We start from the raw sequence: 18,229 nt of genomic DNA on the forward strand, positions 1-18,229 counted from the left end.
TGGCATCGCACAGCACACGGGCGCCTTTGCGTTTCGCCTCCATCGAAACGCGGCCGCCGCGGTCGGGTTCGAACCCGGGTACTTCGGATTAGTAGCCGAGCGCCCTACAAATTTTGCTGAAATCATTTTGCGTCCACAAGGTGGCTTCGTCCTCACCGCACTACGTCCTGTGCAGGTCAGCCGTTCGTGCTTCTGCTTTCCTGACGGATCCCGAATACGCCGAAACTCGGTTCGAGACTGCAGGGCCTGAGGAGTCGGGCAGTCTCTCTGCTTCGGCACCCCAGTTGGCACTGAAGATGACGCTACAGTGCACACCCAGAACATCGGCAATATACCACAAGTTTCTGTCAATGTGGCCACACCAGCCAACTCCTGCAGTGATGTGGTCCATGGCATCGATGCCGACAGTGCTCCAACAGAACTCCCGGACTTTACATCATCGGTGGGAAAGATTAAAGCCGCACTGGTGACCTTTCACGGAACCGTCGTTCCTTACTGTGTTACATTGAAGAGCAATCCGCCGGTGCAAGCTCCATTATTTGAGCGCTCAGTAATGCACTGCGATCGATCTGAGGCGTGCGCGGCACCAAACGAGCCACGCTACTCAACATGCGGTGCGGGTTGAGCCACATCCAAGCACACCACACCGCCACTGCGGCTCACGTCGCCATGAACCGCCTCCCCAGCGCTGCCAGCCTCACCGTCCCGTTCCAGCGTGCCTTACTCCAGCCCAGCTGCTCCAAGAGGCGGACGCGGGTCGCAGTCTTCAAGCACTCTCTCAGTCCCGGCCAAGGCGGCGCCGTATCAGCATAAGCGAGCCGCCGAGATGACCCGCAACCCAGGTTCTACCTATAAGGGACTCAGCCATCACCAGCAAGGGTGAGTTGGTGAACCAATCCCGCCGCTCTCTCCAGTATCCCACCCTACAGACAAGTTCTGGTTTCCCCGCTCATCACGTGATGGCACATGTCAAGGGTGAAGGGGTGTCCTTTAAGCACCATCATTCCTTTGTGCAGACCCACCACCACTTCCTCATCCCCCCCCCCCCCCCAACCCATTGGGCATTCATCGCCCTTGACCAGCATGCCCATCCCCGGTTAAAAAATGACTAGTCTCGAGCAAAGCCTCGACACCATGACTACCCAGATTGAGCAGCGAACGGCCCTTCACACAACCAGTACCACATTATTGACCACTGGTCTTGAACTCACTGGCGACAAGCTAACTAAATCGGCCACTGAGCATATGACGTGCAACCCAAAGCTCCGCTCGCAAACATGTGCCCCCGGGATGTAGTACGGCCGCGTCTCATCCCGATTGTACTAACCGCGACAATCTAACTCCCAGGCAGCGAACATCAAAGCCGTCGGGCGCCCTACCCGGTCTGCTTCAGTACAGTAAGCAACCGCGCATACACTGCGATAGGACACGACGCGCTTACCTGTGGCTTGAACACAGTCAGCAGCTAAATTGTGAGGGATGCGGCTGCGCGAAAAAAAAAATACTTTAGCACGCCAAACGCCTGAAATGGCCACAGGTATGAAGGACATGCATGCTTCATCTACTGGTCTCAATAACAGGCGCCTTAGGAGCACGGAAGCCGAACATTAAATTTGTTCCGGAGGCTACTCATGCTGGCGAATGGACCTATTAATTATGCGGTGGACCCTCGCGTACAGCCCAGGAGCTGTGATAGGACACCTGCGTGCTAATGGCTACTAGCTTTTGATTCTTGCTTGTGCGTGTACGCAGTTTCATGCAGACCCCTTCTTTCTCCGCACTATCCACTCTTACTGTAGTTTTTCTCCTTCCCATCTATCATTATTGTCCCTTTTACTTTCCGCTGACTGTCAATCAGCTGCCCGAGGATGGAAGTGCCTGCGGCTGGCATCCATCACTTTTTTCCTTTCATTTTTGTTATTTCCTAACAAAACCGGTGCCACGACCACCATCACAGTGCAGCAAAGTACATGACCAACAAGACGACCGCCTCGTGGCTACATTAGTTCGTTGTACACATTTCACCGGTAATTTGACTCACTACACTACCGCGCGTTCTTACGGAACTCATTCGGGCCGCTAAAGGAACGCTTCATTGTGCCCGGCAGCGAAATTTAACGGGACGCCTAGCTGAGCTCGTTTCCAATGGAGCCAATGTTATAAACAGCCTCTTGTGTAACGGGATCATTTAGTCTACTTTTTGTGCATTACTGGCTTCTCGCGCGATTGCCGGCAAAAACAGGAGCTCAGCGCAGTCCACACAAGCTGTATTTATACCGTGACTTCAAACTGCTCTCGTATGATTATTGCGCGACACGGCGAGAACCAACTCTTGTCTATAGATTGGCCTTGAAACTTCGAAACTGTACCGCTACGTGGACCTATACACCCATGCTTCCAGTGACTACTGATGAGAGGGCGAGCAAACATCATGAATTACGTCTGGTGTCCAGTCCCGGAGAAGCAGCAGAGAACAAGGACGCGTTACTGGCGGCATGTACGCACCTAACCTTCACAGTCACTCCAGGATATATCATACTCGAAGGGCATCGCGAAATAATTCGATATCTAAAAGATGGCCGTAGATAAGCTTATATATATAGCCTAGATGCAAGAGTACGATGATGCGTCCGCGCTAATGGCGCGCACTCTGCAGCGACGTGCCGCCCTCCGACGTACTGGCAGGGCGCGCCGCTCGCTGGGTGGTCACTATGCCTAGCCTGCTTCGCATCAAAGCCGCAACGGTGCTTTGGAACTAGTCAGAGCAAATCATGATGAGCCCAATCATGTTACCAGTACATTATGAATACAATACGCTGTCAATGAATTATGCTGCGTTTCGTTTTCAGCGACGCCTTCTGCGACGAAGCAGGCCGGGCAAGTGCCGCCGACAGCTTCCGGTAGGGTAGGTTAAGCTTCACCGCATGACAGTGATGTCACGTGGAAAATGAGCACGCCCGAAACGAAGACTCGCTTCTTCTTGTCCTCGTCTTTTTAGCTTGTTGCGCTGCAGGATTTCCAAGATGTCCTCTACCTCTCGTCGCGCGAATGTACGGCGTCTTCGCGTGGCCAGCAGCTGCCCAAGGCCGTGGCCAGCAGCTGCCCAAGGCCGTGGCCAGCAGCTGCCCAAGGCCGTACAGCCAGCAGCGCAGCAGAAAAGTCACTTGCAGGAACCAGGCGCATCGTTGAATATATAGAATGTTCCGCTGAACGGTAGTTGAACAAAGGTTAACCGAATTATCATACTTTTTCATGCAATGTATCCGTCATCGACGGCGGCATGGAACGAGGGCGCTATGCTCGCCACGTCGGCGCACGTAGTGCGTCGTCAACGGCTCGGTACGGGCGACGCGCAGCAAGAGTTCCTCAAAGAGCAGGGCGAGTGCAGCCGCGATCTACGGGACGAGCCGAGATGGCGCAAGACGACGTCATCGGACGGACAGCTCGCCCAGTGGAAGCGATAGTAGTGGTGGTAGGAGTAGTAGTCGTAATGGCACTAGTATCAGTATTAATGGACACTTTAGCCCCGCAGGTGAATCCCCTAGTCCGGGGCCTCATAGGTGGCGGCCGGTGTACTAGGGAACGGTCCACCAGCCACTGCTGGCCAGCGCCTCTCCCGCGAGGTCGGGGTGGGGTTGGGAATGGGTGAGCTTGTACGAATGACTTTGCAATGCAAGAGCGTGTTGGAGAAGTGTGGGACGAGTTGGAAAATGTTTGTGCGCAGTTTGGGCCGCAGGACGGCTACGGGAAGGGTGAAGTGAATGGGCAGCGAGGCGTACCTCGTAGCGGAATATGAGAGAGCTCCCGGGCAGCACGCACGTGCACAAAGTGCGCCGGGACACGCAATCGCGGATGAAGGGCTGGCAAAACGACTCGCACATAGCCCGCCTGACAACAGCGGACGGTGCACTTTCTGGCGCACGAGCGCGAGACATCGTGTGAGACACCACCGAATGGCTAAGGCTGCAGCCGAAACGACCCCGAGTGCCGGCGGGGCAGGGGGTGCAGCTCTTCAGCGCTCAGGGTTCGATCTGCGCTTCAAGGTCTCCCAGGTTTCTCTACTGCCTATATTATGCCCCCCCCCCCCCCCCCCCCCCCCGAGTACGGGCATTCCATTATTACGTAGTCGAGGGTCCCTCTCGCCCCACAAAGATTACACCTATCGCTCCTGGCCTCAGGGAACATGCGGTTCGCCATAACCGTGTGCGGGTACGTATAGGTTTGCAGTCCCCTCCACGCGACTGTCTCATTGCGTGTCTGGCGGGAGAACCAGTATACGATTCAATCTATAATGCTGCTTGACCTCCCCAAATTTTAGCATGCGCTCTCCCCCGAACTTTGACCGATGACCTTTAGTTGACCTTGACATTAAGTGACCGTCGGGTTGTCCTTTGACCTTAAGAACGTCCGATGGGATGATAGGGGCCACAAGCGGCTCGACGGTAGAGATCCCTAGCCAGCTCCTGGGCTCGACCCCGAAAATGCATTACATTAGCAACCCCTAGGAGCTTTACCAATATGGAGCGATGAATGAAACCTAATAACTATTTTCCATCACCCTTTCCTTGCGCAGACCACAAAACCTTCGCAAAAAAAGAAGCCACCACTTTTATTGCGGCTGTATTTCCATCGCCGTGAGAAGGAGGAAAAACATTTATTACGAGCATAAATACTGGGTGGTTTCAGTAGGAGAACCCATTGGTCGCCATCAAAACCCAGCCCCTCTCAACCAAAGATTTCTGGTCGAGGGGACTGTGGCTATGAAGGGTTGCCTCCCAGCGCTCATAAGTCGGATCGGGATTGCTGTCCAAGTCTGGGTTTTCTTGACATTCCATCGCCGTGAACAAAGAACGCAGAATCCGAAACGATCGCGCCAGAAGCGCGTCAAATCCTCGCGCGCTCACGCATGACTCCTCGCATAGATAGCGCGCGTCACAGCGTTTGGTTTGGTTTATGGGAGTTTAACGTCCCAAAGCGACTCGGGCTATGAGGGACGCCGTAGTGAAGGGCTCCGCAAATTTCGACCACCTGGGGCTCTTTGACGTGGCCACATCACATGAATATTATCCCTAGCACATGTACTAGGTGACCGCTAAGTGCTGTAATAATGTCAATACAGAAGAAAGAGTGGCAGTGCAGTGCACCCACTTTAATATCTCGAACATGATCAAGTCACAGTGACATCAAGTGAAACCCTCCCACGAAACAATACAGCATTTCACAAATCTAGAGAAGTCATTACAGCGACTGCACAGAAAAGCGTGTACACAGATTCCACTCCATGTCCTCATCGCGGATGTGCCAGAACCATAAGAATGCCTAGATTTTCACATCTGTCGAGGAGCTTTCGTGTAAAAATATTAACCACTGTCTAGGCTTCTTGTTTCCGCGTCATTGTACGTGGGCACAAAGTCAAGGACAGAAAGCGTAAACAGTACTCCTTCCATCACATCTTTGGCCCGCTGGTGGCTTCTCTGGAACGGGTGCTTGCCTTTAGTGGAATTTTTCCCTCTGCGATGCTTCCTGCTTCGTATGAACTCGATGAAGTACCAGCCGGCTTCTCGGCACGGTAGTGTTGTCGCGAACTGTTCCGGGCATTTAAGGTTTGGTACAATACAGGGTCTTCGCCATCACTCTCGGATGGTGTCGACTTGATGGACTCCGTTTCTTTGTCCCAATCTGAGTATGGGGTGGAACACTCAGCCCGACAGTTGTCAGCGCCCACTGAGATGAAAATGCCATCTTTTTCGGTGAGGTTATTGCGCTGTTGGCATTCTTCGGCGCGCGTAGCAGAGGGGGCACATTTCACACGATCACGGGACTTCGGTTCGACACTACCCACGGTTACATGGCAGGGCATAACTTGGGCACGTGGCAGTTATGACCATACATTAATGGTGTCTTGCAGCCTGTGTAGTTGCGTCCCTGACAATCTCTCTCAGATGACTTCTCTGTAAATTTCCCCACATGTGACCTCGTTGCAAATAGCGGTGGATCTTCAGGGATTTCATTGTCAGGAAGAATACTCACAGTTTAATCATGCGTAGAACACTGCTCCTGGTTTGTTTTAGCGGACTAAATGCTAGCTGTCCTTTTAGAGCTAGTAGTCCGCTTCGGCCGTGGGCAGCTGCTGATTTTTTTCCTTCGCTGCTATCGCGACGTCTTGACCTGATGCTTGCTTTCCACTGGCCGTCTCGGGCTCTTGCTCACTAAAGTCTTTACAAGACGCTTGTTTTCGCCAGAGGCTCACGGCCTCTGCAATGGCCACAGACCATGCCTCGTCGTTTGGCATGGACATCTGAACGTTTCTGCAACTTCCGCCATCAGTGAAATCGCGACCTGCAGAGGTGCGCGCTCGCTTGCGTCCTAAATCATCGGGCTGCCCAAAACTCTCCGCTGGCCTCGCTCTCCGAGTGTTTTGTGACGGCGCAGTGTCGCGGCTCAGCTCTCTTGACCTCAGGCAAAAGGATCTCTGAGAAATATCAGACCCACTGCGATTTTCTTGTGGGCTTCCGCCTGTGTTACCTTGACCACAGTGAAAGTCAAGCGGCCTGGCTCGGCGGTTGTTAAGCCGATGCCTGAGGTCCTCGCAGGAGGCTCGTTCTTCCGGAAACCCTGGCGCCGTAGGCGGCGGTGGCCAGCATCCAGGAACACCCGGTGATGGCGTTGGCAAGCAGGGCCCCAGCCGCAGAGACCGGCCAGATGCCCTCCAAGTGTGTCCGTCACGGACAAGCGGCTCGCGGCGTTCAGAGCTCATTCTTGGAGAAGGCGTTCTCCTGGGCACCTCAATGAACGTCTGCGACTGTCCCGAGCTGCAGAATGCGGCAGTGCCGCGGTCGAAGCTGAGGCCCGGGTTGCCGCGGCCGCTGTCGATGCCGGTGTTGGGGTGCAGCTCACCCTGCAGAAAAAAGGTGTATGCTCCTGGAAGCTGGCGACCTTCGCAGACAGATTGAACCCATATGGTGGGGTCCAGTCCAGTGTGCTCCATCTTCGGCGTCCTGAAGCTCGCGTCTGAACGAACGCCTTCTCCTGTTCTATTCGTCTTCTTTCTCTTCACCCTACCTCGGTCTTCTTCGTCTTCTAGCACCGAATTGGAAGGGGTGCACGAACACTATTATTCCGTGCATTTTTTTAATGATATGCGCAAGACATTAGTAAACATAGATCGTCACGAGCAGTTAGCTTTCGCCCGGTAAATAATTTATAACTGAATATCTTCTCCCATGTTTCTGCTTCGGTTAACCCCTCGAACGGCAGCTCTGCCATCAAGAGCGAGATTGAAAACAGGTGAGGCGCGGGCAAAACGAAACATGACAGCTGACTGATTCGCTTAATTACAGATAAGCGCTCTTGTGTGAAGATTCTGGTTAGGGTTGCGTCACACTTCCGAGGGCCTACTGAGCACCTAACAGTCTACTGGCCGGCTATAAATCTAATATAATCGCGGTGAAAAAATTGTAATAGATTAACAGGTCTTTTATGCATACGAGCTGCTGACTAGGAGCGTGACAGTTTGCGCGATGAAATATCTGTAATAGATGAGAAAAAATTATTTGGTGAAGTTTTTTTCTGAACAACCTGTCATTTTTATGTGGTTTGTGAAATATTTAAAAAATAACGGCATTTTGCGTCCCGCACAAAACAAGCGCTTATCGCAAACTGTATTTTGCTGCTAAAAAAGTGCCCGAAAAACCAGAATTATGGAAATTTTTGCTGAATAACCCAATTTGCACCTGACTTTGAACTAAAAAAAAATACCGACCGATTTTTACCCCCAAATTGCAGAAAAAAAATAAAAGTCGAAAGGAAGGGCCGTGCGGTATGCCTGACAGCGAAGCGCGGGCAGAACATGCATGCATTCCTCCAGTGCGGCAATCTAGGCGTAGCGCGGAATAGACCGCTAATTGTTACTATTTCGTTTCACTCGATGGCACGCTCCTTGGCGCTCCTCTCCGAAGTGGCGGTGGTTTTGTGATCAGTAGCGTAATTCTTCCCCGCCGAAATGAGTTGTTTGAAAAACGTTATGCAAGCACTCCGTTCCTTCAATAATTAAGCTGGAGATTCGTCCCATTTCTGCAAATACGCTTCGTTTATGAATTTAATTAACGAGCAAGTGATCTAGTTCTCCACCTTCGCTCCAGTATGCGGGAGATGAACTGAAAGTTCAGCTGAAGTTGCGAATATTCATTTTCTCTCGCAGGTTTTTACTCCTCCTACCTTCCAGCTTTCTCTCTCTTATTTGCTTCCTTCATTTTTTTTCGTCCATGCTCGTTGCGTACGCTTATGGTTCGTGTTGCCTCTTCTTCTGGTATCTTCTTTCCCTCTCTCCTGTGGTCTTTTCTGCACGCGCCCTCTTATGTCGCCACATCTATAGTAGAGTACAAGTAAAGAAGGCAGCAACAAATACCTCTCGTAAGGCGCCGTGTAGCCAGTGGCGGACAGCGATTGTCGCGATATCGCTTAGTTTAGTTTTGTTTATTTGGGTTTAACGTCCCAAAGCGACTCAGGCTATGGGGGACGGTGTAGTGAAGGGCTCCGGAAATTTCGGCCACCTGGGGCGTGCACTTACATCGCACAGCACACGGGCCTCTAGAATTCGCCTCCATCGAAATTCGACCGCCGCAGCCGGGATCGAACCCGCGTCTTTCCGGTCAGCAGCCGAGCACCATAACCCCTAGGCCACCGTGGCGGACCCGTCGCGACGTCGCTGTTAATCCTATTTCACGGAGGCACTTGCCAGTGAACCGCGACGTCATGAGAACCTGTCGACGCCATTAGGCTTCCTTTGAAGGGTATTTGCCGCTGCCGTCTAGACTTGCACCCCTTCCTCAGGCCTTCATTTCTGCCCGTTGACCGCCTGCATCCCACTCCATCACCCCCAACTCACCTCTGGTTCGCTTCGAGCATACTTCACATCGCGGCCGCCTGAGCGTCGCTAGTGTTTGGCCTCATTAGTTATCAATAATAAGACGTTTTCTCAATGGCAAACCGCTCACCACGGGCGCTGGGAGCAAAACTGCAGGTTGATCGGCCCTTGTGCAGTTCACCTTCACGTTTATTTTGTTTTTGTGAATCCCGACATTTCGCGCACGGGGAATAAACGCAAAATTTCTTGTAAGAGTAGCTTGGTTTGGGCTAGTTGATAACTGTTCTTAGAAAACATAGCGCAAAAAAGGACACGGACGACACAGAAGTGGACAGGACAGGCGCTAACTTGCAACTTTATATTTCGAAAAGCCACCACGTCTAATATATAGGAGCCGATCACCACAATCAAGCGATGAGCATGCGCAAAGAAGAGCACAATCAGGATTACAGCGTGTGAAAAACTAAGCAAAACATTTTTACGATAAAATAACAAAATGAAAGCACGGTGCCGGGGGAACACTGAAAGATAAGAGACAACGTGTACTGAAACTTACTGAAAAAGCGCTTTACAAGCTTGTCAAATTAAGAACCAAACAAATAACGCGGCAAAAAAGGGAGATAAACAGATCGACTAAAAGATGAGGGGAGTGTACAAGGCTCCACACTGAGACAAGAACGTGGTGAAGAAAGACAGAATGACAAAGGGGAAACTACATTTGTGGGCATGGCAATGGAAGTAAAAGAGCAGAAATTTAGGCCAAAAACAGATAAGGGCTGTGATACTATACATAATCAAATTAAAAAATTGAAAAAGTTTGAAACTAGGAAACAATGAAAAATATGTTTATGAAAAAATACAGAAAGACCTAAACAGAAAAAGGATAAAACCAGAAGTATAAAACACGAGTGTAGAGGGCTCCACGCTAAAACAGCGAGGGGGGGATGCAAATATGAGAAAGGAAATAACAACTGAAGTAAAAGTCAATAAAATGCCAAGGAATAGAAGCAGCAGGAAAACCCAAAGGAAAAACGGAACCGTTCCAGTTCACAACAACATAAACATTCTTGACACATGGTTCACACCTACAGATAGCCATCAAGGAATTCAACTTCACTGTCCAGTAATTGAATAGAAGGTGCGCTGACGCACTTTTTCCCAGCCTTTCTTATAAAATACGCCTCCATGACTTCACGCTTCGTTTTTCCTTTAGCTGATGTTAAGAATTCTGTTTTCTCTATTTTTGGATAGCATCCACTCTTTTGCTCTGTGTCACATGCTTTGCAATGGTCGGCCAGGTTACTTCCTGATTTGTTGCGTACGCATAATCTATGTTCTCTGGCCCTGTCATTGAAGCATCTTCCTGTCTGCCCAATGTAATGACGCCCGCAACTGATAGGAATTCTGTACACAACGTTCGCCTTACATTCTGTAAACTTTGATGTTTCGTCGTGCAGTCATCTCGTTTTACCATTTTCTTAGTGCAGACCTTGGAAAGCTTACATGGGGCAGAGAAAACTACTTGTACATTATAACGCGCTGCCAGCTTCTTGAAATTATGTGAAAACCTATGATAATATGGTATTACCTGGACAGGAGTCTTGCCTTTTATCTCTTCACTCCCCTGCTCACTACAAGAAACCTTGGGGGCTTTCAGCTTTTGCAGAAGGCTTTCACACACTGCCAGTAGAAGGACTACGGGGAATCCAGCCTCCTGCAGGCGCCTGAATTGCTCATGGATGCTGGCGGCCATACGGTGCGTGCAGGATTTTGTAGCTGCTCCGTGGAGACATGAAGACACGATACCCCGCTTAACAACTTTAGAGTGCGCGCTGTCAAAGCGTAACAGACGTTTTTTGGTTCGTGGATGGTACATCCAGCAGATATTAAGGTTGGTGAAATCTAATTCAATATCTAAGAACTGAACGCGGCCATCTGTAGGTGATTCCCACGTGAAATTTAACCCGGCACCGTGCTCCGAAAAAATTCTCAACACTTCCTTGTCAACATCGCATTTTCTTCCATGACATTTTCTAAAAATAATAAGGAAATCATCAACGTATCTGAACACTTTTAAAACAGGAAGGTCAGAAAGATTAGCTTGAATGCGTTTGTCAATCGCGGATAAAAATAGGTCACATAACACAGGCGCAACAGAGGAACCTATACAAATTCCTCTTTTTTGAATATAGAAATGTCCTTCTGAAAAGATAGCTGTGGACGCAAGGTAGAATTCCAGCAAAGACAGGAAGGAATCGCTGCTGGTTCCCGCGCCGTTCTGGAAGGCTATTTCCCCGCTTTCACATATTGTTTCTCGGAGCACCGAGAGCAACTCTCCATGAGGTACTGAATAATAAAGGTCGTCTATGTCTATTGAAAAACCATTCACGTCGCAAAAAGGACCCTGCTCGAGGTTGACGACCAATTCTTTAGAGCTTCGGATGAGGAACGGATCCTCAGTCTTCAAGGTGTTAAGGTGCCGTTGAAGGTAGGAGCTAACAAGCTTTTGCCAGGTGCCGTTCTCGGACACTATGACCCTAAACGGACATGCAGGCTTGTGCGTTTTCGCAGTGTAAAATACATCTAAGCATCCATTTTTGGTCTTTTCCACTGCTTTACGAAGAGTGTCGAGACCTAGTTCTCCCAGAAGATGAATTCCAGAACGACGGCACCGCTTCGGGTCAAACTTGACTTGGTTGAAGTTGTTTTGGATGGCGGAGAGGGCTTTTTCTTTAAACATCGCTGCTGGTAAGATGGCAAAGCCACCTTCTTTGTCGCACTGCAAAGCAACCAGATTCTGTTGATGCAGATAAGCAGTCACTTTTTGAAACGGCGGTTTTTTGTTGATCAGGTGCCTTTGATTACTCTTGAGGCAGGCTATTCCATCTTCAATCAGACGCTCTCTGTCCTTTTCCGTTGCTCTAGCCGCCGTTTGACGAACACACGCGATTAATGCTTGCCTTTGCACAGGGGGCTGGTACGCAAACTTCGGTCCTTTCTCTAAAATATTCCTTATTTCAGGGGAAATGACAGCGTCTCCCAGAACGGTGACGTCTTCACCTGTTCCTTTCAATGACTTCCTTGTTTGTGGCAGGCCAAGACGCGCTCGCTGCCACAGGAACTCAGTCGTCTGCACTGCTAGCTTCTTAAATTCCGCTAGTTTTGTGGGATTTCTAGTAGGCTGCTCCAAAACGAGGACTCGAAGCCAATCATGGTATAGTCGAACTTGTCTCCAGTACTCACTTTTCAGAATCTTGCAAATTCTTCGTGCATGTCCCCATGATGGTGGTACGGCTCCTAATAAGGCTTGCACCTCCCAAGGGATAAGTCGACGTTTCAAGCAAAACGCCAGTACCCTTGACTGACTTGTAGTTGTGGCGATGAGGTTGACACAGGTGATCACAGGATGAATGGTGGCAGGTGAGGATAGAAAAGAGCCCAATGTAGGAGAAATTTGATGTAACAGTAGCTTGGTTTGGGCTAGTTGGTAACAGTTCTTAGAAAACATAGCGCAAAAAAAGACACGGACGACACAGAAGTGGACAGGACAGGCGCTAACTTGCAACTTTATCTTTTAGTTGATCTGTTTATCTCCCTTTTTTTGCCGCGTTATTTGTTTGGTTCTTAACCTTGACAAGCTTGTAAAGCGCTTTTTCAGTAAGTTTCAGTACACGTTGTCTCTTATCTTTCAGTGTTCCCCCGGCACCGTGCTTTCATTTTGTTATTTTATCGTAAAAATTTTTTGCTTATTTTTCACACGCTGTAATCCTGATTGTGCTCTTCTTTGCGCATGCTCATCGCTTGATTGTGGTGATCGGCTCCTATATATTAGACGTGGTGGCTTTTCGAAATATAAAGTTGTAAGTTAGCGCCTGTCCTGTCCACTTCTGTGTCGTCCGTGTCCTTTTTTGTGCTATGTTTTCTAAGAAAAAATTTCTTACCAGCGCTCCTTTTTTTGTCCTTTGCTCGTCCGCGCCCTTGCACTGTTTTTCAGCTAGCTCGCCTAAGTGTTCTTTCACGCGCACGCACGGAAGCTAGCGGGAACAAGCGAGCAGCGCGCGCTGCCTCCGCGCCTATATATAGAACTGCCGGGGTCGAGCTATTTGGCACGTGACCGAATGTTATCACGTGACCGAGATGCCACGCCTACGCGGACGTGATTACACCACCAGTCACCGCGGTTATCACGTGACTAGAACCAACCAAATTGCCAAATTGCAAACCTACAACTCGGCTGTACATTTTTACCCCTTTCAGTCAGGATTACACGATTAACTATGCCTTCGCAGCTTCATAGTTACCTACGCTTTACGATTCCTATCTGAATTTTCCTAAAAGGACCATGACAACAGCTTCATTTCTTTCTTTCTGCTTAGTGGTTGGCGTAATTTTCTGAATTTTTGGAACATTTATGATTTCCTTCACAAAAAAACAATACACACCGATTAAAAGACGAGGTGTATCCGCTAGAACTTGAAAACGAGATGCATGATATCAGGTTTAAAGTTAAAACCTAGTTTTCGGAAGAGCTAAATTTCGTCGCATTCGCAGTACATTGTTTCTGGAGCTAACACTGCAACATTTTTTTTTTCCTGTACAATTATACAGTCAAACCTCGTTATAATGAAACGGTTTATATTGAACTGACCCATATAACGAATGAATAGCTATTTCTGAATAGGATCTCCCAATAAAAGAGATACGGTCGAGCCCGGATATATAGAACCGGATATTTCGAATTATTGGATATATCGAACACATATTATTCCCTTGAAAATCCTGCGAAAAAAGCATACGCAAGTCGGGCAGTATATCGAACTGAAATTTCGCTGGTCATTCGACATATCGAACCGCGCCTTGCAGATGGCGCTCGTCTGCGTCACTTTTCCCGCGCAGGCGGGTCAGCTGTGCGGTCTTGGGCACCTGCTGGAAGCGCTAGCGCTGTGGAATGAGTGACACGGTGAACGTGGGTTGTGCTCGTGGGTGGCCTTCGGTCTCTTGTACTCATCTCCCGCGCCACATCGCTGTCATTGGTGAAGCCAACTTAATTATAGCCAACCCGCTGCGGAATGTGCCGCGGAAGCCAGCTCTTCCGTAATTTTAACGAGCGATTATTCATTTAATAGTGTACTAGCAACAGGATGAGACGTCTTATGACAGGCAGTGGCTGTAGTTCCAAAGCACCATCCGCTGCGGGTCCGATGCGAATCAGGGTAGGCATACCTAGCAAGCGGTGCGCTAACAGCATGCCAGCGGGCGGCACGTCACTTCAAGATGCGCGTCACTAGCGTGGCTGCAATGTATTCTTGCTTTCAGGTTACGATAAGCTTATCTGCTGCCATTTTATTACATCGAATTATTGATAAATCGAACTCTTTCGCGATCGGCATCGAGTTCGATATATCGGGGTTCGACTACACTGAACCCACAACTAACCCCGCTGGCTACTTTGCGCCAACAATGCGGATTTGTAACGGTGCGCAACAGTTGCGTATCCGTTTGTCGTGACCAGCACCGCATGAAACTTGCGGAAGACTTTCCCCCGCGGGGCTTTGACGGAGGGTTTCTCCGTATAGTTCGTGGGCATCGGCTTCGGCGCGAAAACGTTTTAACACCAGCGCGCCGTGGCCGAAACGCGCGCGCGCGCGTGTGTGTGTATATATATATATATATATATATATATATATATATATATATATATATATATATATATATATATATATATATATATATATATATATATATATATATATATATATATATTCTGCCTGCTGTGCAATGCTCCGCCTCGAGAGTTGCTGAGGTCACTGCAGTTCCCCTGTTCTCCAACCTCCTCGGTGCACATAGTCCGCTGTGAACGCTCTGCGCTTCTCAGGAGCCGTGTGCAGTAGTTTGGGTTTTCGCAGCGTGGGCGCATGGTTTGACCGTTTGGCAGTGCGTTTGGTGTGCTTGACGGTGTACGCACAGGGTCAAGATTAGTATCAACTAGTAGAAACGAGAGCGTGAGTCGGTTTGCTTTGACCATAAGGCGACCATGCATGCATGCTCAAAGCAGTTGCATCGGGGACGAAAAAGTGTCCTTCGACGTAGCTTTGAGCACGTTTCTACATACCTCGGTAACAAGGAAGCAAGCACATACGCCGCCACTTGTGGTGTGAATGGAACTGGAAAGAAGTTGAGATTTCGACCACGTGTGGATCTTTAACGTGCTCTGACGTCGCACAGCACACGGGCGCCATTTTGCATTTCGCCTCTATCAAAACACGGCCGCCGTGTGGCTGGATTTAAACCTGGGTACTCGACTCAGCAGCCGAACACCTTATCCACTGAGCCAGGACTTAAATTCTGCTATTCAAATGTGCCCCAAGAGGGCAGTAGTAAAAGTTCATCGCGTAATGAAATGAATTTTAATAACATTTAATAATGCCCTCTCGGGGCACTGATTAACGAGTGTTTCTATTTCCTTCCCAGTCGCTGCCGGTCTACCCAGCTCAACTGTAGGAAGCTAGCTCAGCCTGCTTTTCTTTAATGCGTTCGCATTAAAACAGTGCTTCGAACAAAAACCAGTCTGTTGCTTTGTGTACGGCGTCGTTGAAAGAGGACAGGAGGTGGCGCTGCAATGCAGCCCCGCAAGTTGTCGGTCAGCCCACGTGGCTCTTCCGTGGCGTTAGGCGCTGGGCCGCGGATGGACGTCTCGCGCGTTCCAAGAGTCGCGTTGTGTTTTGTGCGCTGTAATTGATTGATTGATTGCAGTACGGCACAAGAATGACCACCAGTGTGGGCGCTCGACATCAGAATTTTTTTTCTCGTTTAAAAAGAAATTCCACCGAGTAAAGCCACTGAACAATACGCCAATACCTGGCCATCAAAGGCCAATATTTTGTTTGTCCTTGGACGACCTCGTTATGATGTTTGACCGGATACTTGGCAAAACACTCCTTTTCATAACTTTCAGGTTTTTTTTCTCAAGCTGTCTGCGTTATATTTCAGCTAATAATAATAATTTTCGCCAGCATTACAAGTCCAGGTAGCCTATACAAATTTAAAAAAAAATTGGTTTTGGGGGAAAGGAAATGGCGCAGTATCTGTCTCACATCTCGATGGACATCCAAACCGCGCCGTAAGGGAAGGGAAAAAGGAGGGACCGAAAGAAGAAAGGAAGAGTTGCCGTAGTGGAGGGCTCCTCTAACGTGCACTGGATCTTTAACGTGCACTGGCATCGCACAGCACACGGGCGCCTTTGCGTTTCGCCTCCATCGAAACGCGGCCGCCGCGGTCGGGTTCGAATCCGGGTACTCCGGATTAGTAGCCGAGCGCCCTACAAATTTTGCTGAAATCATTTTGCGCCCGCAAGGTGGCTTCGTCCTCACCGCACTACGTCCTGTGCAGGTCAGCCGTTCGTGCTTCTGCTTTCCTGACGGATCCCGAATACGCCGAAACTCGGTTCGAGACTGCAGGGCCCGAGGAGTCGGGCAGTCTCTCTGCTTCGGCACCCCAGTTGGCACTGAAGATGACGCTACAGTGCACACCCAGAACATCGGCAATATACCACAAGTTTCTGTCAATGTGGCCACACCAGCCAACTCCTGCAGTGATGTGGTCCATGGCATCGATGCCGACAGTGCTCCAACAGAACTCCCGGACTTTACATCACCGGTGGGAAAGATTAAAGCCGCACTGGTGACCTTTCACGGAACCGTCGTTCCTTACTGTGCTATATTGAAGAGCAATCCGCCGGTGCAAGCTCCATTATTTGAGCGCTCAGTAATGCACTGCGATCGATCTGAGGCGTGCGCGGCACCAAACGAGCCACGCTACTCAACATGCGGTCCGGGTTGAGCCACATCCAAGCACACCACACCGCAACTGCGGCTCACGTCGCCATGAACCGCCTCCCCAGCGCTGCCAGCCTCACCGTCCCGTTCAAGCGTGCCTTACTCCAGCCCAGCTGCTCCAAGAGGCGGACGCGCGTCGCAGTCTTCAAGCACTCTCTCAGTCCCGGCCAAGGCGGCGCCGTATCAGCATAAGCGAGCCGCCGAGATGACCCGCATCCCAGGTTCTACCTAGGACTCAGCCATCACCAGCAAGGGTGAGTTGGTGAAGCAATGCCGCCGCTCTCTCCTGTATCTCACCCGACAGACAAGTTCTGGTTTCCCCGCTCATCACGTGATGGCACATGCCAAGGGTGAAGGGGTGTCCTTTAAGCACCATCATTCCTTTGCGCAGACCCAGCACCACTTCATCATCCCCCCGCGCAACCCATTGGGCATTCATCGCCCTTGACCAGCATGCCCATCCCCGGTTAAAAAATGACTAGTCTCGAAAAAAGCCTCGACACCATGTCTACCCAGCTTGAGCAGCGAACGGCCCTTCACACAACCAGTACCACATTATTAACCACTGGTCTTGAACTCACTGGCGACAAGCTAACTAAATCGGCCACTGAGCATATGACGTGCAATCCAAAGCTCCGCTCGCAAACATGTGCCCCCGGGATGTGGTACGGCCGCGTCTCATCCCGATTGTACTAACCGCGACAATCTAACTCCCAGGCAGCGAACATCAAAGCCGTCGGGCGCCCTACCCGGTCTGCTTCAGTACAGTAAGCAACCGCGCATACACTGCGATAGGACACGACGCGCTTACCTGTGGCTTGAACACAGTCAGCAGCTGAATTTTGAGGGACGCGGCTGCGTGAAAAAAAAAAATACTTTAGCACGCCAAACGCCTGAAATGGCCACAGGTATGAAGGACATGCATGCTTCATCTACTGGTCTCAATAATAGGCGCCTTAGGAGCACGGAAGCCGAACATTAAATTTGTTCCTGAGGCTACTCATGCTGGCGAATGGACCTATTAATTATGCGGTGGACCCTCGCGTACAGCCCAGGAGCTGTGATAGGACACCTGCGTGCTAATGGCTACTAGCTTTTGATTCTTGCTTGTGCGTGTACGTAGTTTCATGCAGACCCCTTCTTTCTCCGCACTATCCACTCTTACTGTAGTTAGTTAGTCTCCTTCCCATCTATCATTATTGTCCCTTTTACTTTCCGCTGACTGTCAATAAGCTGCCCTGCCCGAGGATGACATTGTCTGCGGCTGGCATCCATCATTTTTTTCCTTTCATTTTTGTTATTTGCTAACAAAACCGGTGCCACGACCACCATCACAGTGTAGCAAAGTACATGAGCAACAAGACGACCGCCTCGTGGCTACATTAGTTCGTTGTACACATTTCACCGTTAATTTGACTCACTACACTACCACGCGTTCTTACGGAACTCATTCGGGCCGCTAAAGGAACGCTTCATTGTGCCCGGCAGCGAAATTTAACGGGACGCCTAGCTGAGCTCGTTTCCAATG

At 49.9% G+C, this 18,229-nt stretch overlaps 2 protein-coding genes across 11 annotated transcripts in view; one reads left to right on the forward strand and one right to left on the reverse strand.

The window, feature by feature from the left end:
- Positions 1-18,229, reverse strand: part of LOC144115527 (uncharacterized) — a 339,252-nt gene that overhangs the window by 59,780 nt on the left and 261,243 nt on the right. The gene's annotated exons all lie outside the window — the stretch shown is intronic.
- On the forward strand, positions 262-16,708 carry LOC144099426 (uncharacterized). Its single transcript, XM_077632723.1, has 2 exons — positions 262-879; positions 16,256-16,708. The coding sequence occupies exons 1-2, from the start codon at positions 827-829 to the stop codon at positions 16,548-16,550; spliced, it is 348 nt and encodes a 115-aa protein (XP_077488849.1). The 5' UTR covers positions 262-826; the 3' UTR covers positions 16,551-16,708.

Source organism: Amblyomma americanum, chromosome 1, assembly GCF_052857255.1.
Source record: "Amblyomma americanum isolate KBUSLIRL-KWMA chromosome 1, ASM5285725v1, whole genome shotgun sequence".
NCBI classification, from domain to species: Eukaryota; Metazoa; Arthropoda; class Arachnida; order Ixodida; family Ixodidae; genus Amblyomma; species Amblyomma americanum.